At 42.4% G+C, this 27,587-nt stretch overlaps 1 protein-coding gene across 3 annotated transcripts in view; it reads right to left on the bottom strand.

The window, feature by feature from the left end:
- The window catches only part of TENM4 (teneurin transmembrane protein 4), a 590,079-nt gene that overhangs the window by 50,358 nt on the left and 512,134 nt on the right, over positions 1 to 27,587 (bottom strand). For 2 of the 3 annotated variants that reach the window (XM_068181706.1, XM_068181707.1), the window contains 6 exons: positions 26,373 to 26,492; positions 18,881 to 19,142; positions 13,148 to 13,415; positions 10,993 to 11,136; positions 9,728 to 9,977; positions 713 to 945 (listed from right to left, as the gene is read on the bottom strand). In XM_068181706.1, coding sequence (XP_068037807.1) covers positions 713 to 945; positions 9,728 to 9,977; positions 10,993 to 11,136; positions 13,148 to 13,415; positions 18,881 to 19,142; positions 26,373 to 26,492 — 1,277 coding nt within the window. Of the gene's footprint in view, positions 1 to 712; positions 946 to 7,226; positions 7,248 to 9,727; positions 9,978 to 10,992; positions 11,137 to 13,147; positions 13,416 to 18,880; positions 19,143 to 26,372; positions 26,493 to 27,587 lie in introns of all 3 variants that reach the window. The other variant, XM_068181704.1, reaches the window with a different exon arrangement.

The raw sequence follows: 27,587 nt of genomic DNA, 5'->3' as shown, positions 1-27,587 counted from the left end.
CTTGGCTACACACAGGACTGCATATGTTTGGCTAAATCTGTTTTGAACAATTTAGTTCACAGCCATGAAGGCTGTGTGATGCTTTTATTCTGATTCTGTGCTTTTATCACATTTCAGAATGTTGGAACCAGGTAAAATTAAGCTGAATTAGACCACTCCTATATCAAAGTTAGTATGTACCCCCTGCAGGATTTAAGATGGATGCTGTGATACATAATGTCAATGTCTAAAGCACCATTTGTGTATCTCTGAGCTGTATGCTAGTTTTGCTGCCCTTTTATTTATCTATCTATCTAACTATCTATCTATCTATCCATCCACAGCAATGTTTTCAGGACTTTTTTTTTAATGCCAAGAAAGCCTCAGTGAACTGGATGTTAGTGATTCCTGTCTAGATTGGGAGGGACCAAGCACTGTTGGTAAGGAGGAGTAGTGGCTCCATAGGTATAAAAGTGATGGGTGGATTTATTCCATTGCCCTCTGGACACATGCCCATCACTGAACCTCTCTGGCTTGGCATTCCTCCCAGCCACATGAATTTGAAGAACCATGACATGACTAGCTGAGGGTGAGAAATACTCACTTATTTCCAGGAGCCAGCCCTTAGGATGTGTTTCAGAATTGGAGAGGAGAGCAATCTCTAGTGTGACTAAACAAGCTGTTTTCAAAAAAGCCCCCTTTAAAAAAGGCAGTGGAGAAGAAGCAGTCTCACCCCTGGGATTTGTAAGAGTGGCATCAGTGCCTTTGCCTCCATCTCCACAGCGGGTATCATCAAATGGGAGGCACTGATCCCCAGTTCCAGCCAAGACCTCCGAGTTCTTCACAATGTCTTTCACTGATGTGGTTGACTTGATTTTATAGATACGTCGGCTGTTGGTGTCCGAGAGGTAGATGGAGCCGGTGATCGGATCTGTGGTCAAGTAATACTTATGAGCTGGGCTGTGGCTGGAAAACAAGGGTATGACATTATTAATTTTTTGGATGATGTGTTTCCTTAAGTCAACAGGCAATGCAAACACTTTAGAGAACAAAAATGCACAGGGTAGAAAGACTGGGAAAGTGAAGGAGTGCTGTTTTGGACAAGGTTAGTACAGGGCGTGTTACAGCACGGGATCCCAAGCTGTATCCATTAGCAATCGCTGTGCCTGGGGTGCTCCCTGGCATTGAGGGAAGCAAGTGAAGGAAAGGGCTCTCTGCTCTGAGTCTGAGTCAAAAGCATGCCAGGAACTACTACAGGTTGAGTTCCAGTGCCTGTGTTTGCTTAATTTACTTGTTATAGACATAGTTCTGAAACTGGTGTTCGTGCAGTGCCAGGAAGTGAAGGGAAAACAGAGGACAGTAGGGAAATAAAACAAATAATTATGAAAAAAATCTGCCCTCCCAACAAAGACTGATACAAACTCCAAAAGGAGATTCCTTGTATAAAGCACTTGAAGATACACCCTTCAAGATCATTGCATCAAGGTTCATCTGGTGCCCTTGCTGACTTCAGCAAAGACTCTAAAGTTCTGTTCTGCTCTCAGGGAGATTAAGGGAATCCTGCCACTGAATTCAGCTGGACCTCAGTGATGAGAGAAACAAAATAATTCCCTGAGTGGCCCATTTTGCCCCAAGGAAATCATGAACTGGTATTTGGCTGAGGAACCTGAACGTCAGTCCCCTGTTGAACACCCTCTGCTCATTGTTTCCTTGGACACAAGAAAGGGTGGTGGAGAAAACAGGATGAGCAGACAGAATTATAGTATTTTTAGCTTCATGATTGCAACACTAAATGAGCCCAAGACTGAATAAATTAATAAACTAGAATCCACTTTATGGAAAGCATCCAATAGGACTGGCCAGATAAAAAAACAACCAGATGGGTTTAGACAAAATTTAAATTATTGTCTTGCAAGGACTTTACCTGTATTTTAACACAGATACTTAAGTTATTCATATCTTTTATTAAAATTGTTGACTACTAGTTTGTATTGAGCCGCATCTCTTCTAAGCCTGAAACCACAGGTTAGAGTTTTAAACATCTGTCCTGAACAGATTTATTTTCCTTCTAAGAAAGCCTAAGTAGTACTTAGAACAAATATGAAAAGTATCTACTTTTCTCCAGAACACCTTCAAGCTGTCCAAACTCATCAAGTCCAAAGAATTAATAATAAAAATCTAGGCCACAGTTCACATTTTTGCACTTAATGGAATTGTTCCAGGAGAAGTTCCAGGACTAGAAACTTGAGTGTCAATCACATTTAACTCTATTCTGCATATAGAAAATTCCTCTCAACCTTTATGTTAGGAAAATTATCCCCTCTTCAGACACGTAAAAATTACTGAGTTATTCTCATCTTTAAAAAGCAGTAAATTGGTTCTTCATTCAAATTATTTGATACTATGGGGGTGGGGGGAAAGCACCTTTCTGATTTATTCTGGAATATCCTTTGTGATTTATCCTATTAAAGTCTGAACAGATTTCATCTCCAAAAATGACACTGATTCTTGCTAAATAAAATGCTCTGACCTTCAAGACAGCTCCAGCCTGACAGTTCAGTCTCCATCTGTATTCCTTCCCAATGACAGCAGGCTGGGAGGGTATTATTTCATTTACCTGCATGTCACTCACACTAAGCAAGTGGCTTCAACCCTGGTGGAAGAAGTTCCCTGTGGGAATCCATCATCCATTTTTATCAGGGCCTTGCATTTTCTGCTGACTGTCCTAACAAAGCCCTGCTGAATGTCAGTAAGCTCTTGAGCTGTTCATGTCTATTTTGCATGGGAGGTGGACAAGAGGAGGACAGTTTTAATGGCACTTTGCAATCCTTTACCATCTTTGACTGGCAAGCACAGATAACTTTCCCAGAGTTTTAGAGCAGGCTATGTGCAGATGGGCAAAGGCAAATGACTTACCCAGAGATGGAGAAAAATGGGGACAGAGAGAAATTCCTGCTCCCCTCTCCCAGCAATATTGTTGTGATTTATTTTTGGATTGCACAGCCTCACTCTGGTGGATTTTATTATTGATTACAATGTTCTGTAAAAAAGAGAGCTCTTAAAACAATTTTCTATTCCCAACCCTTGTATAGAATAGACGCTGAAACAGCCTGTTAAAATGTTCAAGCTGGAATTTACCCCCATGGCCTCTGCCAACTGTTTTCAGCACTGCAGACAGTTAGTATCATACTCTGCCCTGGCATGAATTGCACTGTGTTATACACTGGAAGTTTTTTTTTGCCACTTTGAGATCCTTCAGGGTGAAAGATGCTTAAATAAACATACATTGGTCATGTAAAATCTCCCAAACTGCTTCCCTTTATTTGTGATAGTGCATGAGCAGTGGAGCCAGGAACACTGAGGATTCACTTTTTATTTAAAGACACAATCAGTAGGCAAATCCAAGTGGTAAACTGAACTGGGCTGAACAGCAACTGAAATAAATATGCCTGGGGTGAAGCAGAGAAGACTTTTTCCCCCCCTTTCATCCTCTCTTATTTCTCAGCTAGGTAACAGTCCAAAACAAAAGACAAAATTTTTTACTATTGAAAAGACTTGATCGGCGATACTATTTGTAGTCTTAGAATATTTATCCCCCATATTGGCACTGCCACTAGAAAATTACTGTGGAGGAAGAGCTGATTTCCCATTCAGAGTGTTCCTTGAGCTATTACAGTTTTTTAGAAGAAAACCTGAGCAATCCATTGATACTTTAAACCCCCTGAAGCAATAACACTGAAGTTGCAGTGATGGTATGGGCTGATCCCTAGCCAAGGACTGACATTTGATGGGTATTAGTGGGCACGATGGTGTAGTCACTGGGGATGAGAACAGTTTCATGGTTCTGCAGGCCAAATTGAAATGGAGGTGATACTGCTTCCCTGTATACCTGTGACCAGTGATGTGCTGGGAAAGCACAGGGAAATCTTCCAAGTTCACAATGATCCCACTTCTTTGGGATTGTGTATAGTTTCTTCCATACATCTCTCTTCTCCCTTTTATTATTCTCATTGTTTGGACAGGATAGTGCCAGTATCATTTAGGGAGCACTGCAGGTATGTTAAGAGATTCAGACTCTATTTTTAAGTGTTTGTGCTTTATGTGATTCCTTAGACACAGGCACAGGGAAGAAACGGGACACAAAGTTGGGTGAGCTGGCAGAGGCATGAGGCTTGGATTGTGGATTGCTTCAGTTGTACTATGATATGTACACAGGCTTTGAACAAAGGCTGGTATTCTCCCTTTGGGCCCAGAGCCCATTTTCTGGAGGAGTCCAAGGAAGGAACCTCCTGCTCCAGAGTGGGAAGCCAGTCTCTAAGGAAAAGAGATGAGAAAAGGGAGATGGTCCCTTTTTTCAGCAGGTTCCCTACAAAACATCAGCACAGCAGACTACACCTTTTTACTGGTTTCTGTAAAATGCCAAAGGATTAATTTCACCAAGCTTTAGATGGTTACAAAGTGGATGCTTACCTCAGAGCTGGCTGCCTTAATTCCCTTTACAAGCAGTGGAGAGAAATATCACCTTTTGGGGTAGGACTTGTCTGACTATTTTCAACATTTGTCTTACAAGATTAACTGTATCTTAGTTTCTTAAATGAAAGGACATCTATCACCTCCTCAAAGGACAACTTCTGTTACTGGTAACTGTACAGCTCTGGCTCCCACTGTGGTCAACAGACAGGAGCAGTCACACCACCAAAATTAGTTAGCCACAACCACTGACCTGGATAAACCCCTGGGGCTTCTTTGGATCTGATGTCTCTGTTTAAAGACACAAAACCACCTCTTTTTCTGTGCCAGCTACCCACTTCCCCTCTGAGCTTTGCTGGTGACTAAAGAACCACCAAATTCCTGCAGTCAGGAGGTTTTTGTTCAGTGGGGCTGTGTTTCCATGGCTCCATGCTAAGCACCTTGCAGCTCAGAACTAGAGGATTTCATTGTAGCTTGTGTGAGGTACTGGTCTTTTTTTCCCTGGGTGACACTCAGTTGATTAATACCTAAGGAGGCCACACAGTGCAGTGAGCTGGATTTGTGCTTGGTCTTTTAGTGTTTGCAGTTTCTGTGTGATGCCCAAAGCTCTTCTAGTGTGACATGCTGGACAATAAAATGTTATAACAATGCCGTAAGCCAAGCCAGAGATGGCAAGGGAATTTTTATCTGATCCTAGAGCTGTTTGCTGAGATACCTCTCTTTGTCACTAATTGTAGACTTCTTTCTACAGTATGAATGGAAACAAGAAAGGAAGAATAAATTTAAGTGCCCACTTTTGTATATTTCCAAGACAGAAATGCCCCACTGCCCTCCACATTCCTGCAGAGAAGACATCATGATTTGGTGATGCTTTTTGGCTTAGCTAGCGTCCCTCATTTAGGCTGTTGCAGAGTTAGACCTTGGCTATGCACAGAGAGCTGTAAAGCCAAGCCTCTTAGTGGGTAGCTCCAGAACCTTTGGAGATCAAGCTCACCACAGCCTACATACTGGGGAGGAATTCCTTTCCCCTGAACTGAGGCAGCTTTAGCATATGGATTTCAGCTTTTCCAAACCACTATGATTCAGCCCTGTGGATCTCCCCCTTTGCACCACTGCTGGTCACTGGTGTCAAGCCTAGGACCTTCTGGAGTTTAAAGCACTGGAGCTTTAGCTGAGACTACACCCACTCATTTCCTTGAGGGTCAGGAGCAAAGAGACTTCCTAGCAAGAAGTATTAAAGCAAATGTCACAGAACAAGCACTAAGAGATGGGTGACTCCTTCAACACAGTCGCAGATGGGAGGATTTGATCTGGAGCTCCTCACCTGCTTCCTCCCTCCCTCATCCCCTTTGGGCTACACTGAAGCAGGCATGTCTTGGATTTCGTTCACTTAATTTCTTAGTTTTTAGAAACTGCCTAAAGGCTGAAGCCCTGCCAACTCTGCTTGCCAATCTGCAGCATTTGTGGCCAGTCCATCGATCTTCCTTCAGTTACTGCTTTCATACACAAAACCTCTTCTCAGGTATCCAGCTGCTGCCCTTCACTGTCAAAGCAGATGCACTTTAGTAGCTGTGTATTTCTTGGGCATTAGGGATACAACCTGGTTGTTTCAAAGAGAAATTAATTTTTCTATAGCCTTCAAATGATGTGAAAGAGTATCTGGGGGGCTGGAACTCAGCCTGATGAGGACAATCAGTGAAAAGGTCTTGGGTACCAATTTCCCAGCCCTGCTAATAGATGCTTTGGGCCAGTCCATTATACTGTGAAGCTCAGCCCTTCATTATTGTTCTGGCAATAGGATAAAAAATCAGTTTCTACTCCATTTCATTTCCAGGCATGCAGATGAAAGAACATTTCTAGTTTAGCATAGACTTTATGAAGTCAAAGAAACAGTAAATAAAAAGCATGAAAAATCCCCAATCCCAAATGCAAAAGAAAACTATACACACACACACACACACACACACACACACAAATCCCAACTCTACACAGTCTAAGCTTCTGATTTAGAAAAGCAACCAGGGAGAAGGATAGGAAACTTGTCAGAGTCAGAGAAGCCCTTGCAAACACAGTCAGTGACAGGAAGCTGACATCTTCTGGAATGCAACTGATTGGATCAAACCCACTGAAACTCCAGTGAACCCAAGTGAAAAATATTCTTAGTGACAAAGCTCCAATTTAAGAGTCTCTCTTTTATCTTGTTTTCTTGTCATTACTCTTTTATTGCATTTCTTGGGTAAGTTTCTGAGTTGCACTACCTCCTATTTGAGTCTGACAGACTTTCACGTGTCAAAGCTCTCTATGAAAGCTAAGACAGAAAAAGGTTACAAAAACTAACTTCCCTGGGTGGGTGGTGCTGGGGCACATAGGGATCTTCATTATGCCTGCTAAATCCCTCAAACTCAAATGAAGGCTTTTCACTGTATGAGAATTATTTTTCCATCCTAGTTGTTTCAGTAATCTGTATACTGATGCTGTTCCCATTCTACTTTCTTGGTTAATTCCCATCCATTTTTCTTTCCCCCTCCTCCTCCTGTTACTCTGCTTCTCCTGCTGGTATTTCCCCTGTCTCCAACTATAACAGCTCATGCAGAAGCTTGCATGGCTCACATTGTGATTAATGGCTCCCAGTTCTGATGACTGATTGCCTATGCCAGTTTTAATCACGCCAGCTTCATTTGCTATTGAATCGTCTGGAAATGGCACTTGTGGCTCACTGTGTAACAACATGCAACAAGACAGGGAGCAGCATAAGAATTCTCCACTGGTTGGCTTACCTATGTCTGAAATCTTTATTTCTGACAGAAGACAGGAAAGCAGGGAATAGAAGAAAGAATGAGGTGTTAGCAGCTCAGTTCGATGCATTATTAGCAGATTGAAAACTTGACAGTAACTGTATCACACAATGCAATAATAAATAAAGACTTAGCTGGAATGACACTGATGTATTTTATATTGGATATTACTTGGCAGTGAGCTCACTTATGTGCTGCTGCATATCACAAAAGAAGTGTGATCTCACCTGCTTAGAGTTATTCACTCACACAAGAGATAGGACCATCAGACTTTATCTATCATTCAGTGCAGCACTGAGCTAAACAGATGTAGATGCAGATATCTTTACAGTTTTGTTCACCCTCAGTAAAAGCAAAACCTTGTGATTTACAAAGGTAACTTAAGAGTTGCACAGTTATGGGTGGCAGTTCATTGCTGTAACCTTGTGAACTCCAGCCCAGAGGACTGAAACTATGCTGAGCTGGACATTTTTCATAGGTCTAAGTTACACACCCAGCTGCAGCTCTCTGTGACCCACAATGCATTTGCTTCCCAGAACACTATACTCCAAAGCCACCCCTGCAAACAAACCTTGGAGCCAAACAGTGAGGGTGTTAATCTCAAAGGAGATACTGATTTGAGAAGACACAAGCAAACTCCATTTAGTCCAAAAGCAATGGCTTTCCTTTTAGCCAGCCAACATCTGAACCCACTTACTTTATAGCACACCAGAGTGAAGAAATGTTTATTAGATCCAGTAACCTGAGTGTTTGCACAGATGAAGCAGCAATCATTGCAGCAGATTTAACTCCAGAGTAAATTTAACTCTGTGGCTCTACACAACAGCCAGCAAGGCTACTCTGTCAAGACTTCCAATTTTCTCTTCCCCAATGAGGAAATACTTTGCAAAACCTCTGTTTGGTCTGGTATTTCCACTGACAATGAAACAGGGATTGGGTTTTCAAAATTGTACTTCTGGGAAAGAGATTATTAATCCTACTCCATTGCAATGGGATTTGGGCTCACCTAGGTTCTTCTGGATGTTTCACCTTTGGTAATTAAAATAACTTTCTGGCAATAGATAGATATTACACTGTCACGAGGACCAGGTCTGAAGGTTTATCCCAGCTTCCCACCTTACAAACATGAGAGATATTATGTTCTCATGTATCATGGAACAGAATACCAAAAATGAGGTTCTTGCTTCCTTACTTGAAAGGTGTCCCAGCCCTCTGAGATGCCCATACCAAGGCAGCTATTCTGTAAGTGCCAGCCTTCTGGTGGTGGCTGTCTGGATTTCTTTTGTTTTCCCCATACACCATGATCTACAAGGATGGTTCTGAATGCCAAATAAGACTTCTGCTGAGGTCTAATGACTATGGCATGTTTGTGCACGAGGGACAAAGGGGATCTTGCACAAATTTGGCTGCAGTCCTTGCAGAAATGCAGTACTATGTTTGCCCTGAGCAGCAGGGGATATTAAATCTGAGGAGGGAGGGCCTTACTTTCAGGAAGATTCTCACTTTCAGGCCAGATTTTGAGAGATGAATGGGAATGTTGACCCTTCCTACCAGGTATCCTCATACTGACTTCTCAGGACCTGAGTTCAGGCCTGTCTAGCACAGAAGACTTATTAAGGAACACTGCCTTAACTCTATCTGTCTTTCCTGGAGTGAGGCTTTTCTGGCCATGCAAAGCCCAGAACCAGGCCCCATTGCTTTGAAGTGGATTCTTGTATTTGTTGTGGAAATTTTAGATAGGAAAAATATCCCCAGTGAGGTCAATTTGAAATTTGATTCAGTCACAATTTATTCTATTTTCTCAGAACTTGTGACAAATCATACTTTTCCCTCTTCATTGTTTTTAGTAGATGGTCCTGCCCCTTTCTTGTTATTTCTCCTGGTATATTTTTTTTCCTTTGCTTTCTGGCATTAAAAGGAAACTCTCTCCTTACTTCCAGATGCTCCCCATCTGCATGTTCAGCCTGACACTACTGCTCAGTTGGGAACTGAAGGGGGCTGCTACAGCTGTCCCCTCAAAAAACAACTAGAAAACCCCAGTCTGTGACTGCCTAGAGTGATCATCTTGTCTAAATTATGAATGATTATCAGTCCTGATTCAGCTCTACATATCATCATCAGTGCTGTGTCCTTCCAAGTTTAGGTTATCTCAGAGGCTGCTTGTTAATTTTCAGCATTCCCACTGGTTTCTGACTACAGGAAAAGGCAGACATCAGCACAGCCTGATTTAACAGCACAGAAATGTGTCAATATTTTTGGCATGTGATTCAGTTATGGAAGAACTCGCTAGGCCTGAGTTTCTCTGGTGTAAATCAAAGTCAGCAGAGTTGCAGAAGAGGCAGATCCAGACAGCTTTTTCTCTGTTTTGCTGTGTTGTTTGCCTTTTTATTTTTAAAGAGTACTGCTCATTTTTCTTTTGGGTACAGAGGATTTCTGCAGAACTTAAGAGCATTACTCTAACACCCACATTCAGCACAGAGTACCTCAGCTCCAGTATGTTGGTGACATTGCCAGAGGGAAAGATTCTTCGGATGTAGTTGAAATCTCCAACATAAAGACTTCCATCAGACCCACATGTTAGGGCAACAGGAGCCAGGAGTTTGTTTCCATCTGCCAGACCATTGCAGCTTGGACAAGAAATGCTCCGTCTGCGGCCATTGCCCATAATGCTTCCAATTACAGGTGGCTGCTGGGAAATGAACTGGTTTTCCCCGTTCCCTTTATGCAAGATGCCTAGAGAAACAGAAAACAGTATTATGGAAATTAAAGAAATGGGGAGACTGAGGCCAAAGGGAGAACAAACTGACACTGCTGCAAGCCAGCTGGGAAATCTGTTAAGTAGCAAGAAGGTTTATCATCTTTCATAGTATTGTTTTGTGATAGTTTCAAATGAGGAGCCTCTTTTCTGAATTAATTATTCCTTTTAGACCAATTACATTTCCTGCAGAAGGAAAATATGTAGAGAGAACAAGACTGTCTTTACCTTTGAATGAAATGTGCTTTTCAGCATCTTATAAATTTTTACCTGCCCTGCCTGTTCCTCCTTGCCCTATAATTTGCAGTCTACCAGGAAAAAAAAAAAGAAATTACATAGCTCATGGAAAAGTAAGGGCCAGGAAGACCATGGGACATTCTCTAGAGAAATGTTTAATCTGCAAAGTTTTAGTGGAGCTCTGCCTATTTTCCTTCTAAGTGGAGCACTCTCAGCAGTGATGTGGGTTGAATGAGATGTTTGCTCCCATACCACTATTATCCAAAGGGACAAAATGCTTCCACCCTTGAACATGTTCTGATCAGCTTTTAAGCTTCCCTTCTGCAGTCCTCAGCAGTCTTCAAGGACTCTGGAACCTTCCATTCTCCTTTAGGAGCCATGAAGCCTCTTGTTTTGCAAGTACACTTCACATATTGGAGAATGCCTCTGGGTGGATTTATGCTTAGTGACAGCTTCAATCTGAATAGGCTCCCCTTCGTTATTTTAGAATGTTTTCCTTGTTAACACCCTTCTTTTACTGCACTACAAAGTTGGGCTGACATTCAACTACTTCATGATGGCCAGCTTCTTTTACATTTTGCACACCAAATTGCTTTTAAATGTAGGTTACCAGAAATAATTTGTTAGTAAAACACATAAGAGAGCACATGTGTTGGTCAGGTTTCTTTCCTTTCTTTTTCTTGAATTCTTAGCGATAAGAAGCAACTGGATCTTGCAATACTGCATTACTCCTGTTATGAGTCACAGACAACCTACCACTTTGTATGTTGAGGGCATGGTGTTTGTCCAGGGACCATCCTCCAAGTTTGGAAGCATCAATTTCATAACCCTGAAGCACAGCTGTCCTCTTCTCCCACAGGATTAAGTCTGGACAGGATTCATACTCATAACCTACTGAAACTGTGAACAGGGGAGCAACAAAAGACTCCTTAGATTAGTAACCCAGAAATGCAGTGCCAGCACACAGAGTCGCAATTGAGCAGGGGTAAGAGAATTTCTACAGAAAATTGCCAATTCAATTGAAAATGTTATCATCATAATGCACAGTCCAAATATTTTTTCCTCTTAAAAGTCTATTCTGCATCTAAAAAGGTCAATGCTGTTGTCTGTGTTGGGCAAATATGCTAAAAATTCAAAAGACACTGCTTTAAGGATGTATTTTAAAACAATGGATACTAGGATTGGGACTTGATCTCTGTGAGTCCTTTCCAACTCAGGGTATGCTATGATTTGAGAGTGCAAACCACTGCTGGACTCTCAAATGGGAGAATTTTACTCCTATCTAATTTATTTGATCAAAGAGTGCATGCCAGGAACTTAATCTTGATTATGATCTTTCTTGGAAGATAAAGACTTGTGCAATTCATGCATGGGGCAGTGAGTCCTTCAGAGGCAGCACTCTCAGCCAGGTTAAATTATGGTAATTGTTAATGTCAAAAGTTTGCTTGCCATGATGTCTAATCAGAGCCTTTCAGGAATAACTTCACTGAATATGCTGGAGTTGCTTAAAATTATGTCAGCAGAAGGAAAATAATGTTTTTGACAGAATAATGATTCCTTTACTATTTTCTCAGAAGAAGCAGGACCATTTTGATTGGTCTGCTTTTCTTCTTCTAATCTTTCAGCTGAAGCAGAGCAGAACTGCAAGTTCCACACAAATGAAAAGCAATTACATAGATCTTTTTTTTTAACTAGATAGAAAAAAAACCTGTCTGATCGTACAAGTTTACCAGCCTCTTTGGAAAGTGCTGAGCACTGAGAGAACTCAGGATTCGCCATCAAACATAGACTTTTGCAGATTGTATCAGGAAAAGATGTGAGTTAGGATACTAAAGGTCAATATTTTCCACTGTTCTGGAGGTGGGAATCATTGAAGGCATGAATGCTGATGTCCTCAGACCTGCATGTCTATTCTGGAGCTGCAGAGTTGTTTCATGGAGCACTCCAGGCCCCACTGATGATCTAGCATCTTAAAGAGCATGCATACAGAGTCCTTCAGGATATGCTACATTTCTCAGTGTGGACTCTGAGCTGGGTAAGGCTCAGTTGGCTGTAAAATCCAGCCTGCTCAAGGCAGCTGAGCCTGAGTGAGAGGAAGAAGGCACCTATTCTTACTCCTGGAAAACCAGGCATCCTGCAACTCCTCTAAAAAGACTTATCTTCAGCTGAGCTATGAGGCATACTGAACCATCCTTCTGTCAACAGGAGCTGTGTTTGCTAATTTGGGATCTCTCCCATTTTGCTGGTATCATTTCCTGGCAGCCTGAAGCGACTAGTCTAGACTCAGTTGAAGAACTGTAACTGAATGTCCACTGGGTGTTGACAGATGGGAAGCAATTGCTGCAGAACTGCCTTACCTCTATTCACTAAACACCCAGTACGGGATGGCATTCTTGAATCGGTAACAAAGAGGAAACCAAGATTAGACCAACCCTGAAGGTCAGGCACAAGGAGCAGTGGCAATCAGGGCTCTGTCCTAGGGATTCCTTTCAACGCAGTGTTGACAGTTTTTCGCTATAGGTGAGAGGCAGACAAACACTTCTAGTCCCAGTTAATTCCTTCTGTATGAATATGATGGGAGCAGCTTAGGATGTATGTGCTGGGCCATGAGCCAGAGAACAGATAAATATTTGTACTCTGAAAGTGTTCAAGGCCAGGTTGGACGGGGCTCTGGGCAACCTGATCTAATGGGTGTCATCCCTGCCCATGACTGGGGCATTGGAACTAAATGGTCTTTAAGATCCCTTTCAACCCAAACCATTCTGTGATTCATCTGCTGGGGCATGTGTGCTGCAGCAAATCTGCAGGGATCATTCATGTGTCTGCAGTCAGACCATACTGATCTAGGACAAGGTCTATCACTGCCACGTAGTTGCTTCTAAAAGGAGGCACAAACCCTGGGGTCACTTACCGAAGGCTTCTGAGAGCCCATACACCTTCTGGCTGTAGACATCTGTCTTGTCCCAGATGAAATAGTAGGACAGGTCTGGAGCTGCTGCAAACCATTTTCTGAAGAGGCGTCCCTCGACGGCCACCATGAGGTGGACTTTCATGAGGTTGAAGGGGATGGTGGGGTGGGTCATGCTGATCCGCAGCACTGATTTGTAGCCAGCTGTGCGACTGCTCAGGTAACTCACTTTTATTTTACTGCCAGAAACGTTAATCTCCTCTTGTAGAGCCTGTGGAAAAGCAATCCATGAGGTGTTAAATCAGCAGCGAGCAGACAGGAAAAGGCAGTGAAGCTGTAATTTATCAAACACACCTGTATAAAAGCTCTGTCAGGCATGTCTAAAAAGGCACCTAGTAGGCATCAAGTATGAAATCATACACGTAACTTATTTCTGGAAGTTAAGGAATGCCTCCCACCTTCTCCATCTCTGTTACATGGGAGAACAGGGGAACAAAGTGTCACATTAAGTCAGTGTTTACAAAGAGACTTACTCTTAAAAGGAGTACCAGGACCCACAAAGACAAGAGCCTGGCATCTCAGATAATTACAACCCATCAGTTTAGCTTCCATTTTCTGTCTTTTATCATCATAGGTTTTAGAGGCCTCTAATTTTTGTCTCCTGGCTTCCTTTTCCCAGTAAAATATTACACCCTACTTGGCCTTAAGGATGTTTCCTGGACCTGATCATAACACGCAATTCTCTCCAAGACATTAGTGAATCCTGATTCCATCCTCCCTCCTCTGACTTACCCATCACTCCTACTTTGAAACTGCCCCTCTCCTACCTCCTCTCTGATCCTCTCTACATGATCTACCATCTACCTCTAGCCTTTTTTTCAATCTGTGTTCTTGCCCTTATTTTCTGACCTCACATTTGTTCCTGCTTATTCTGGTACTTGCTTAAAATTCCTTACCTTCTTACTTAAGTGAAAAAACTGTTGTCTTGACCTACCACCTACAAGTCCTTTCTGTTCCCTTGCATTCTTCCTTCTCTTTCTTTTCCAAACTCCTCCGTATTCTAAGTGAGTTGCTTTATTTTCTCCCCCAGTCATAAGTGTGGGTACCTCTGACTGACTGGGACAGTTATCTAACAGGTGCCCATTACAGTACTAAACTTCAGAAAAGACTGAAGAAACATCAGGGAAAGTCTTTTCTGCTTTGAGAACAGAGAAGTCTCAATAAATATGGGATTTTAATATGAAGGTAGAAGCTTATCAGTGAGCTGGAAAGCCTGGTCTGCTAATGGGATGTGTTAAAAGGTCACGGCTGGCACAGCTTTCTCCTGTGCCACTTCTGAAGTTCTTCAGTGTGCTGGACTCTAAATGAGCTTGGAAAATAAATCCCTAGCAATAATCACCTTTCTGAATATTAAGGGTGAGGAAGCTTGAAGGCAGGTGCGTTAAGAGATCCACCCATCAGGAAGGGATCACATCTATTCCAGTGTGATTCTTGGGGTGTCCTGTGCAGGGCCAGAAGCTGGACTCAATGATCCTTGAGGGTCCCTTCCCACTCAGGAGATTCTAGGACTCCATGGTCCTTGTGCCTTACAAGTTATGTCACTCCTATACCCAGCTCCTTCTATGTGGGAGCAGCAAACTTCCCTGGCATAGTGAGTTGCCTAACTCTTACAGGTTTTCTGGTTAGTGTTATCAAAAATGACAAATCTCGTGATCTACCCCTTGAAAACACCTCTTCTGAGATGTTATCCAAGGCCCAACACTTTTAAAAGTGATAAGTAAAAGGCTTGGAGTGTTGCAGCACTTGAAAACAGACCCATCCAGCAGTTAAAGCCCCATTCCACTGTGCTCATAAATATTTACCTTCTATAATGCAGTCTTTTTAATTTACATATCTCAGTGCTTAGGAGGCTGAAATATGACAGAACTGGGAAAACCCAGGATTTTAAAAATATACTTTATGAGATCATCAACAAGCTGGATGGGGACCAGGCTCAACCAGAGACGAGCTGAGCCAAACTGTAGTAAAGGTGGTCCCTTGTATCAAATCTGTCTTCATATGTAACCCCATTAGGATAAAAACAGGCAAAAATAATTGTCATGGAGATACTATTTAGAAAGTCTGCTTCAGATCTTTGCCATAAGTAATTATTTCTCTCTGTTATGATCTATCTCTGCTGTCTACCATTCCAAAGAAAAGGTCAGCCCCATGCTGCCAAGGCACTGAGCAGCACAAGGGGCTGTGTTTAAACGTGTCTGCTTGAAGAGAGGGTTCAAATAGTAATTCAGGTGATTCAAAATCTATTTGTAGTTTATAAGTCGTAACAAACTAGCAACAAAACACGACACTGGTAGGGGGATGTATAATTCAGTAGGATACCAGTGGTAGAAAAGGGGGAAAAGAAGCTTTAAAATAATCTGAATGTGCTAGAAGTAACAAGAGCTAAATTGTGCCCTTATTTCTATTTGATAACTGCTGTTTGGCCCAGACACATTCATATGCTGTGACTGCAGGCTTTGTGAAAGACTCTTAGGGTTTATCCCAGACTAACCAATATAATCTGCCCTTTTAAAGAGGTCCAGCCATGAGTCTAGGCAGGCAGAAGAGCTGATTCTTCAGGCTTACTGAGGATTTACACAGGGTCGCAATTTTCACTGTCATGTTCTCTTGGCTCTGTGGTGAGAATCTGTTCTTGTCTTAGTAGCAATTTTTTTACTTTTTGCATGAGACAAGGTAGGAAATCTTGTTTCTGTGTGCTAGGTTACACATGTCTCTTACAGCTTCTCTTCACTCTGCCAGCAAACAGGCAAGGACCAGTCAATATATATATATTTTTTTCTTTTTTTTTTGTAAGTTGCTCAGAGAGATTTTTAAAAAGGAAAACCATTTTGAGTCTGATTCAGGGGCCTCAACATAGACATCTAGTGCTTTTGAAACACTCTATGGTATCCAAAACTTCTGCAAGGGCATGACAACTCTGACATGGACCTTTCTGACATCTCCACCTTTCTGAAGCTACAGCTGGAGGCCTGAAGGGGCACTTCAGGGCATCCTGAATGGCCCCAGATGTGTCCATAGGCACCTGAATCAAATATTAAAAATGTACTACTAGGTTTTTTGAATGCATTCAGGTAGAGAGCACTGCATTTATTTGTTGGAGCTCATGGGGTTCTTATCTACCCACTTGTCAAAACCTCTTTCCTAGCCCTGCTATCTGCTTGTCACCTCCTCCCAGCTATGCGCTTACACCTTTTATATTTAACATTTCCCTACTGAGAACTGTGTATTATAAAAGGCAGCTGCAGGAACGGACAGTGAGGTTATTTTTTATTGTGCGTACATCCAGTATAGAAATGAAAAGTAGTCCATTTCTGAACTGCAGTACAGTCAGGACTCTGCCACAAATCAGATTCTCTTGTAAACTCCTGCACCACAAACCCTGCTAACCTTCAGCTGTCAATATTTGAGGTGGAATATTGATTTACAGGTTTTAGCTCAGACATATGGCACACAGGAAAAGCATTGTGTTCATCATGTATGGAATTCACCTTATGTCAGTTTAGGAACCCAAGTTAGGTGTCTGCTCTGAACTGCTCTTTTAGGTCTTGCCTACAGATAACAGCAGATCCAGACAGACTCTTTAGAAGCTTGGTGTTGCCTTGTAAACTTAAGAGGGGGAGTCAATTCCAGTTTAAGGCATCTAAATCCAGATGTCAATTTGTAAATATGCTCATGTGAGGTAGCTCATGCTACCTCACATGAGCATATTTATGTGATGTCTACATCACATAAACAATGTGATGTAAACACACACATTAATTCAGTCAGTGGAATCAAACTGATACCATGAATTTCAATCAGTGGAATCTAATTGATACCATCAATGAGAACCAAAAAGCTTCAGGGTGGTCAGCTTAAGTGATGTGCAGGCTCCACTGATGTACTGGTTAGATTTTTGTCCGCTTAAATGAGAACTCATATATTTGGTACATATCCAGACAACTGCATGTGAATTCCTTATAATCTCAAAATTAATCTTTCTTATGTATTAGATTCCAAAGCTACAAGTGTCTAGTGGGACTTGGGATGTCCAAGTGATCTGCTGTTGACAAGGATCCAGAAGATATAATGCAGGACACTGATAGGGGGATCATTCTGGATTGGCAGTTGGAAGTCAAGCAGGATATCATCAGGACATTTCAAATGGCACTAAATATCTTTGATGAGGGTAGTAAAACATTGACACAGGTTGCCCAGATAGATGGCAGATGCCCCAACCCTGAAAACATTCAAAATCAGGTCGGATGGGGCTCTGAGCAGCCTGGTCTACTGGAAGGTGTTTGTGGTACCAAATAATGACTGAAGTTCTGATCATAGTTGCACTGTGTCAGATATTTGCTTTTTCTCAGGCAGCACTGACCATTACCTTTCATGGTGTTTGTTTATTTAATAAAAAGATGTGGAAACCAAGATTCTGAACCAAGAATTTATAACATGATAGACTTTACAAGATACAGGACTTAATTAGTAATTATGCTGGGACAAACATGGGGACTGTAATTGGAAACCAGTGTGAGAAAGGGTCATAAGGCTTGGTCCAGAGAGAAAGGTAAAAAGACTACTAGCTTTATTTACTACTGGGTTTAGCACCTGGTTTATTAAAATTAGAAGGTATAAAGTTACTTCTTGCCTCATTAACAGTACTGTAACCCCAGTGGAGTCACGCTGAAAGCACACAATTTGTCTCTACACTTGTTATTATTTCCACCTTGGCAGATTATTGTAACTTAAAGCAATACTCAGGACATGCTGAACACTGGCACATAAAGTCCAGAGAACAGCATGTCCAAGGTAGCAAAGGCTGAATGCTGCTACCTCCATATGTTTCAACAGAATTAGTGTTTTTAAGGAAAATTGATACTTTGAAGCCACAGCAGATTGTTAAGGTTCTTTATCTGACTCACACTTACTCATAAAAAAGGAAAATGGGGATGAGAAATTAAAGGTAACCCTCTCACTCTACTCATCTATTCCAAATGTCATGAAATGCAACAAAACTGAGGTGCTCTGCAGGCTGCATCTCACCCATCTGCTGGCTGACTGCATGTCTCAGCAGCTGAGTAGAGTGGGGGGGTGTGACTTCCAACCATGAGGAAGTTCACTCCAACACTCCATCACCAAGATTTATAGTGCCCAATGGGTGGAATTTGCTCCTGAACAAAAGACAGGCATTAGAGCATCGGCCAGAAGGGCATCAGCCTGGTGCTGGGCAGGCTGAATGCCAAAGGGCTGACCAAGGGCGTGTTGTTGGTCACACAAGGGTCCCAGCTCATGCACTGTCAGCCACAAGTGCTTTGCCTCCATCTCTCAGGGATAGGGGAAAAGAAATCTGGTAAAGCAAGTGCCTGGGAGTGAGTGCTCCTGCCAAATATCTGACAAATGGGGTAACAAATGGGGAACGCTTATTGTTAGGAAAGCAGGGGAATGGTCGCATTTGTGTTGCTCAAACTGTCAAAAGAAGCACAGAAAGAAGATGGGAATGAGGAGGCACTGGCAGAGGTTTCCCAGAGAAATTGTGGATGATTGTGGATGAATCCCAATTCAATGCCAGGTTGGATGGGGCTCTGATCAACCTGGTCTAATGGAAGGTGTCCCTGCCTATGGCAGAGGGGCTGGAACTACATGACCATTCTATGATTTTATGAGTTATTGTCCCTCAGCTCAGATGGCTCATACCTGGATTTCAGGAACAATAGGACCTTTCTCTGAGCAGGAAGTTGCAAAAGCAGTGAGTGGAGAAGGAGAGACCACAGGGTTGGGCCGGGCGAAGTTACTGAGGTCACAGCTTGGGATCTCATTCTCTTCATGCCTCATGACTATGGTTTCCATCACAAAGAAGCGATCCCATGGCAACCACAGTGTGTGCTCCTGGGTGATGAAGGGAGCCCGCTCAAAGTGCAGTATAATGGAGATTCCACCAATGGTAACAAGATCAAAGCTGTTTTAAGAGATGGAATACAAAATTAGTGCAAGCACTACCCCATCTGTTTGTTTCAACTCCCTAGGAAGGATCCCAGAAAATTAACTGCAAGAAATGTCATCAGTCTCATTTTATAAACTTAAAATCTGCAGCCCAAATAGGGTTTACCTGTGTAACAGCAAGTGTTGGAGGCAGGAGTCCAAGCTCAGCTTCTTTGTCTTTATGTATATTGAAATCATACCCATCCCTTTTTTGAAACATGTTTATCTTTGTTGGTGCTTTTCTAGCACCAACTTATTTTGGCCATACATACTCATTTTCTTTTTTCTTTTTTCTTTTTTTTTTAAGTAGTGATTATCCAAACAAACACACAGAATGGATCAATTCATACAATGAAATAAACTATTAGGAAAGAGGTTTCTCTGACACATTCCCATATGAATTGTCTTGGCATCTCTGCTAACCTGACTAACACCTCATGCAACCCAGGGAACATGGAGAGCCCAGTCATGGACTGAGCCTAGTCTACTAGAAATCCATACAGTGCAGGGTGTCTGTGTGCCACAGCACTCCGCACATCATCTTTTTTGACTCTTAAACATTTAAAGCAGGGCAGATTAATCACTGCCTGTGGTCTCTGACTTCACCCTAAGCTACCTCCAGCCAAGTGGCTTATCTGCCTGTGTTAGTGATGGATAACAGACAGCCTTCCAGAGCTGTGTGAAAAATAGTTACCTTGATAAGGAAAACGTTCATCCTCTGGATGTAAAGATGTTGGGATAAGGTTCTAGTGATTTTCTTAGTTTTGTATTTAAACTTCACATCCTGTCACAGATGGAGATTTTATCAAGTACCACAGGGATGTATCTACTATGCATAGGCCCAAAAAAAGCAGTGTTAAGTAAGAAAGGAAAGGATTTCAACAGAAACTGACGACCTCTTGTTTTTGCTCCTTTGTGTTTTTCTCACTGTCTCTTCGGTTGCAATGCCAAACATGCTTCAGGCAAAGAAAGTTTTCTCATCCCTGCTTCTCACTTTCATGCTTGGTACTGCTGTATGACACTCACACTGAGAGTTTAGCATGTGATCAGGCTCACTGGTTTCAGCAGAGCTGCTCATGTGCTTAAAGAGCTATGAGCTTAAGCATCTCTCTGCATGAGAATTGGGATCTGAAACACTCTTGATTGCCGAAAGCCAGATTTGATGCACCTAATAAAAAATGGTGAGAAAGAAGGTGAAAAAAGTATCTAAAAATTATTTTTAAAAATTAATTATCAGGCTTTCAGGTTGGGTGCAAAAATCCCTGAGGAGCAACAATGGGCATGAACTATTTAAAAAACGAAGTCTTTGTCAAGCAATTTTTGGGGGAACCTTTTTTATTTCATGGTTTATGGACTGAGGTGCCATTTAGGAAATAGAATTATGAAAAGGTTATTCATTAAAGAATGTTGAAATGAGTCCATGAGAGGAAGTGGAAAGCACTTCAAAAAGCCAAAGCCATGTTTATTCTACCACTCAAGTTGGGGCATCATGTTCCCAGACTTTTGGAGCTTGGCTTGCAGCAGCCTCAGGAGTAACTTGCTGGTCCCTGCCAGCAAAGCTGCACAACGTTTGTACCCTGATGTGAATGTTTTTAACAGCCAATTAGCATTTGGCAAGTGCTTCAGCTGGGAGGGAGATGCTTGCTCTGCATGGATCTGGGCACTGAATGGGCCAACAGGAGGAAAGAAATAAACATTACAAATGATTCTCAACAAGTTTTTAGGCAAGTTTGGAAGCGGTCTTATTTGCAAACACCTCTGTTTCATCCCTTCAGCTTCACTGAGCCTGGAGCAGGGATGGAATCTGCTGGGGGGAAATGTCTTGGCCTCTCCTGCATCCCCAAAAGAGGATGCAGAAGGGAAAGCAGCAGTACTTTTTAGCAAGCGGTGTCACTCACAAGCTGGTTTTCCCAGAGTCCCAGGGTGCAGCTTTCAAGTTACCGTGATGAACTGAACAAAAGGTAAAGCCAAAACCAAACAGAAAAAAAAACAAACCAAAACCAGCTCCCAGTTTCCCTCATTGAAATTAAATTTAACAAAAGGATAACTGTCTTGGGATTGAAGGAATAATGTAATTTTATTTCTGTTTTTGCTGCTCATCTTTGATGTATTTTTTACCACTCCGTAAAAACCATACTTGTTGTACAGTCATTTTGCTGTTTTTCTTTAAAGACTCTGGAGAGACAAGCCGAAGGATGAAATTATCTATTTACCCAAAGCAGGCTGAAAAAATAAAAGCCCCACAGGAAAGTGTAACCCTTTCTCATCTCTCTTCTCTGAAAGTTCATTGTTTTTGGTATTTCTGAGAAAGCTATGCCAAAGCTGCTGAATGCAATATAGAAAAATCTGGAGACTTTCTTGCAGTTTGATTAACAGTGCTCCTACAACCCAGGGATACTGAGGACTTGCAGCCTCTCTAAACTACCACTTTAATAAAATTCAAAACTTTATTTAAAAATGTGGTTTCTAATCCATTACTGATACTTTGAACTGTCTGTTAACTTTGCTTTACAGAGAAATGCATACAGCAGAGTAGTTTGAGAGTTGTCACTTTATATTCATGCCCTGTTGCATAAACAAAGTCTCTGGTGCTGTAATTAGGCTAAAAACACATGCAAGCCTTGAAGTTATATGAGTTTTGCTCAGTCTAAGTAATGTGACTTAAACAGGACCAGGGCTTCACTATTTCAGGCTGTATCTGAGCAATGTTATAGGAGAGACCTGGAATAAAGTGAGTCCCCTTACAGTGGTGAAAAATTTACGTCACTGTAACTCTAAAACTGAAATTTTACTTACTCATTTGGAGACTTTATCATGCCAAAAAGAAAACCCAAAACCCCCAAACCTGGAGCAACAAAATCAGCTTAGGAACCAATCTAGCTAAACTGATGCAATTGTATCTTTAAATTCCCTTACTTTAAAACCCCAGTTATTTCCCTGCTACCAGTAAACTGATTTACTAAATCAATTTAAGGCAACTCAGTGCACATTTTCAAGAAAAGATATTCCTATGGTGAATATGCCAAATAATAAACCTGCTGAGTTTTATGCAGTTATCTCATGACCCCTGGAACAAGGTAACTGCTTGCATGTGTGCTCCCATTTATTCTCCAAACCAGACTGACACTGAAGATGGAAGAGATGACCTTGTATGACTGTGCACTGCTCTGGACTGGGAATGCTCTGAACTGCATGCAGCCTGCTACTGTAGTTCAGGAGAACCTGCTTCTTGTCTAAGAGCATCAATTCCTTTAAACAAAGTTGACTCAATCACATGAAAACTTTGCTGTACAAAAGCTGATGAGACATGCTCTATTAAAAAAAAAAATACTCAAACTCATAAGAAAGATGAAAGATAAAAGAAACAGAAATAGCATTATTTGTTAAATGACTTTGAAAGAGCTTTACCAATAGTATTAAATAAATACTTTAAAAACCAGTGAGGAACACAAGTAAATATTATCTTCCTTTCACTGGCTGGTTCACTGGCTTGGGAAAGTCAAGAGATGCATCTAATGGTATCCACTAAATCAGCAGTGAGGCTGGGATTAGAAATTAGGGATGTCTGACAAAATTTTCTGCTCTGACAAATTTTAGCTTGAATAGTCTTAAATAGTTCAAGGTAAGTTACAGATTACTGAGGAAGTCACTGGACTCAAGGACAGATTTCATGGGACTTTGAGCGACTTGGTGTGGTGGGAGTTGTCCCTGCTCATGGCAGGGGAGTTGGAATTATGATCTGTAAGGTCCAACCCAAACCATTCCACAGTTCTATGGATTTTGGTGTTTAACTTGTCCATTTATGGACAAATGGGTTTTGTCCATAGAGTACCTACAGAGTACACAGATGCACTGATGTGCCTGCTCATTTGAGAAAATACCTGCATGTATCACTTAGCCAAGTCGGAAGGTATGTTTATTATTCTGGAGGCTCAGCACTGCAACTGGACAATTGGTTTGATGTTTGTGCACCAGGTTTCTGTAGAAGCAGATTTACTTGAGAGGAAGGTGAAGAAAGTGAAATCAGAAGAGCTGACACCACAGAGTCTGGGGTTACACTGACCCCCACCAGCTGCCTACAGAAGTCACAGCTTTAGGATGAATCCCACTTGGTCACAGATTCCTTGCTCTGAGACAGCTGATCTCTGTCATTTTTATCACTTAGAGCTGAGTATCTGCTGGGGGCTGAGTCAGCAAACTGCAGCCCTGAGCTCCTTGAAACTAATTTAGCTTCTGGAGGCTGGCAGCCACTCCAAGGAACCAGGAGTCCACTGAAGCCTGGTGGAGCATACTGATGCTCTGGCTGCATTGCTTTCTGCCCTGTGCCCCTGCTCAGCTGGACCTTGGGAAGGACATAGCATGGAAGGAGCATCCCTAGCTTGAACTGCCGGTAGAAGTAGATTTATAGCGGGGGGGTTTTACCTTTCATCACCCAAGAATCAGAAAGAAATAGTTGCTTGAATATTACAAAGGTCAGGAGCCTGAATAGCAGCAGACACCTCCATGCTATGTCCCTTTAGCTTTCATGTTTGCTGGCTAGAGGTCCAGTTCACAATAAAGGCCCTCTGTGCTAGGAACAGCACAACTGCAATGCAAAGAGATGGTTTCTTTCCTCAAAGTACTTGCAATCTAAATGAATGATTACATACAGCAGTTGGGTGTTGTACACACACAAAGAAACAGAACAAAAGGTTATGACAGGCATTGTTGTCCAGCGATCTTTTAGTCATATTTATCTGTTCTACTGGATACAGATTTTGTGCTGGTCCTACACAGCAAGCTGATAATGAGAGTGTGGTTTGGATCCCACTTTCCCACAAAGTAGATTCAGTAAGGTTGCCAGAGATACCCTTAAGTACAAATGTTCAAATTTTCTCCTTTTTGCAGTAATGTCTAAGCTGCTGGCAATAAGAAGACACCAGCTCCAGGGGTATCCTTTTCCTGGAATGCCTCTTTATCATCTGCATTTTATTGTCATAACATTGAAGAGTTGGAGCATCACTTGGAAAGCCTCCCAGTCCCCACCAGTGTTACAGTAGGTGCAAACATCCCTGAGTGTGAACAGGACAGCATCAAGCACACGTTGCTAGCACATGTTCTTTTTCATTACAATTCTGTTTCTCTGGCCAACTTAAATGAAAGCTGTGGATTGGAGAGGTGCTAAAACCCATAAATCCTCTCCCAAGTGCTAGTGGTTAGTAGTTAATACGTAGAGCATGTGCAGCTGGAACCCCTTCTGTTTAGTTTTTGTTCTTAAAAGAAAGGGAGCCAATTAGCACTGACAAACAAAAGATAAGATGAAAGACACTCCCAATTTGCACTGCTTTTGTTTTGGTTGAGCATGATTGCTCAGATTCTGCCTCTAACACAACCATAATCTTAGTGACTTCCTCCTAATAATTTCAACGTGACTAGATCTGCTGGGAGCAGATAAATAATGGGAAGGGAACTTGTGGGAAGAGAAGAGAAGAGGAGAGGAGAGGAGAGGAGAGGAGAGGAGAGGAGAGGAGAGGAGAGGAGAGGAGAGGAGAGGAGAGGAGAGGAGAGGAGAGGAGAGGAGAGGAGAGGAGAGGAGAGGAGAGGAGAGGAGAGGAGAGGAGAGGAGAGGAGAGGAGAGGAGAGAAATCTATTAATTTGTTAGGGAAGTACAAGGATCAAGTTGAGCTGCCTTACCAGTTCAGGGCTGATCAAATTAAACAACATTATTAAGGGCATTGTCCAAATGCCTCTTAAACACTGACAGTCTTGAGGCATTGAATGCCTCTAGGAATGCTGAGGTTACATTTGGTGCTGGTAGCTTGGTGTGCAACTGCAGTGTGAGCTGCAGTTGAGCTCCTTGCGGGGCAAGAGGCCAAGCCAAAGCCTGAGGCAAGAGGCAGGGAACTGATGAGTGACCACATGGAGAGACGACAGGAGCTGACTTAGACTGTGAGGGGATAAAGGTCCAGGGTTTCCTTTGTCCAGGGTCCCTCCTTGCAGGCACCAGCTTGGGCTGTTTTGTTATTCAGTTATTGCACCAAGATTAAATTGTTTCAGGGATCTGGATATCTGAGACACTGCTATGGGAAACCTGAGGTCTAGTGGGTAAGGAACCCCAGTGTGACTGTGTGAGTGGGGTGTGGCTGCAAAGGGACCTCGGTCCCAGCTCAGGTTGTGCGACTGTGACTGCCAGAGTGGCTTCTGGATGGTTAGATAGAGAAGTTTCCTTAACTGGAAACCTGTTTCAGTGTTTAAACACCCTCTCAGTTAAGAAATGTTTCTTCATGTCCAGTCTAAATCTCCCCATGTGCAGTTTTGAACCATTCCCATGAGTCCTATCAGTGGATACCAAAGAGGTGAGCTCAGTACTTCCTTCTCTACACCCCCTCCTTAGGAAGCTGTAGGAAACAATGAGGTCACCTTTCAAGTCTCCTTTTCTCTGAAATGGAGAAACTTGGAGTCCTCAGACGCTGATCACAGGATATTCCTTCCAGTCTTGTCACCACTTTCTTGCCCTCCTCTGGACACATTAAGGGACCTGAACACCTTTCTTAAAATGTGGGGCCCAGAACTGCATGCAGTGTTCTGGGCAAGGCCACACCAACACTGGATACAGCAGGACAACCACCTCTTTGACTGGCTGGTCATGCTGTGTTTGATACACCACAGGATGGGGTTTGCCTTCTTGGCTGCCAAGACACACTGCTCTAACACCTATTCAGCTGCTGCTGGCCAGCACTCCCAGATCCCCGTGTGCAGGGCTGTTCGCCAGCCACTCTTCTCCTAGTTTATACTTGTGCCTGGTGTTACTCTGTTCCAGGTGCAGAAAATCCAGCATTTTTGACTTTTTAGAATTCATCCCATTCATCACAACCCAATACTCCAGTGTATCCAGATCCCTCTGCAAGGCCTCTTGTCCCTCAGGAGCATAAAGAGTACCCCCCAGTTTGGTACCATCAGCATCTTGCTAATGATGCATTCAACTCCTGCATCCAGGCCATTGATAAATACATTGAACAACACTGGCCCTGGAACTAAAGAGCACGGAACAGCACTGGGGAACGGTCACCAGCCAGATGCAGCCCCAAAACAACCAACAATAATGCACCAACATCTTCAAAAGGCATGAATAACAAACGTGCTCTTGGAAGGAGTTTCTCTTTAGTGGTCATGGCAATAATGCTGTTACTGCTGCCTGAACACTGTAAATCCCATACAGACATCCTACCTGCCATCTTGTCTGCTGATTGTGTATCCAAACAGAGGATTGTTGACAAAGCTGATGTTCACTCCAACTAGAGGGGTCCCATCTGCTGTCATCACCTGGCCTCGAATCACACATGCATGTCTGCAAGAAGGAGAAAAATGATAAGAAAGAGTAACTCTTTTTGACAAATGCAGTTTTTTCCTCTGTTGATGTGGCTGGGAATTCCTATGGATTAGAAAACCAAGGCCTTTATAACCCATAAAGCTGGAGGCCATACTGTGTGTTTTGATGGTGGGATGCTGCCCTTGAAGGCTTTCTCAGGCATTGTTTAAAAACCTTGGATACTCAAAGTGAGGTTTACAATTACCCTACTACATAAAAGCAGCTGCCGCAGCATATACTTCATTAAGTATAAACTTCTGTAGGATTCACATCATCACACTAGAATATTACAGAATCTCCTGAGATGGGATTCAAAAGGATCACTGAGCCCCGCTCCTGGCCCTGAAGAGAACAGCCCTCAAATCATACCACATTCCTTAAAGTGTCGTCCAAACACTTCTGCAACTATGGCAGGCTTGGTGCCACGACACTCCCTCAGGAGCCTGTTCCAGTGCCCAACCATCCTCTGAGTGAAGAACCTTTTCTTAACAGCCAGTAGTGTCTTAACAGTATTGCCCTAATTAAAAGCAAGGTGCATTTTAAAATCAAAGAGAACAGAAAATTACCACACAGTACACAGACATATTTAAGGCACAAAAGCCTCAGAAGATCCTGACCAAAGCTTAGCAGCTCGTTTCTTTCCCATTTGGGAAAACCATGACAGAAAATTTGCCAGGTTCAGAAAGCTTCCTTACAATCTTCCTGGGGAGCTGAGCACACTAATAGGATGGGCTTTTTCTGACCCTCTTTCTTCCCAAGTTTGGTAGATTGCACCATTTTATAGGCTACATCTATTCCAACTACTCTGTGATCTGTAATATGCTCTTTTATCTAAGGATTTCAAGGACCTTTACAAACACTGATTAATACAGCCAGATTGGTATTTTACAGAGAGAGGAAATAAAACATGGAATGATTTTCAGTTGTCCAAGGTCAGTCAGAAAACCTGCAGTAAAGCCAAAGACAAATTTTCTTGGTTCTCATTCCAAAGTCTGTTTCCAGACTTCTAAGTCATTACTACATTGCTACCTTAGGAGCTTCCCATAAAGACAAAACATCACATGTCTGCAAGAG

Source organism: Anomalospiza imberbis, chromosome 2 (genome assembly GCF_031753505.1).
Source record: "Anomalospiza imberbis isolate Cuckoo-Finch-1a 21T00152 chromosome 2, ASM3175350v1, whole genome shotgun sequence".
Taxonomy (NCBI): Eukaryota; Metazoa; Chordata; class Aves; order Passeriformes; family Viduidae; genus Anomalospiza; species Anomalospiza imberbis.
Note: the sequence above shows the minus strand (reverse complement) of the source record. Positions and strands in the feature narration are given on the sequence as shown.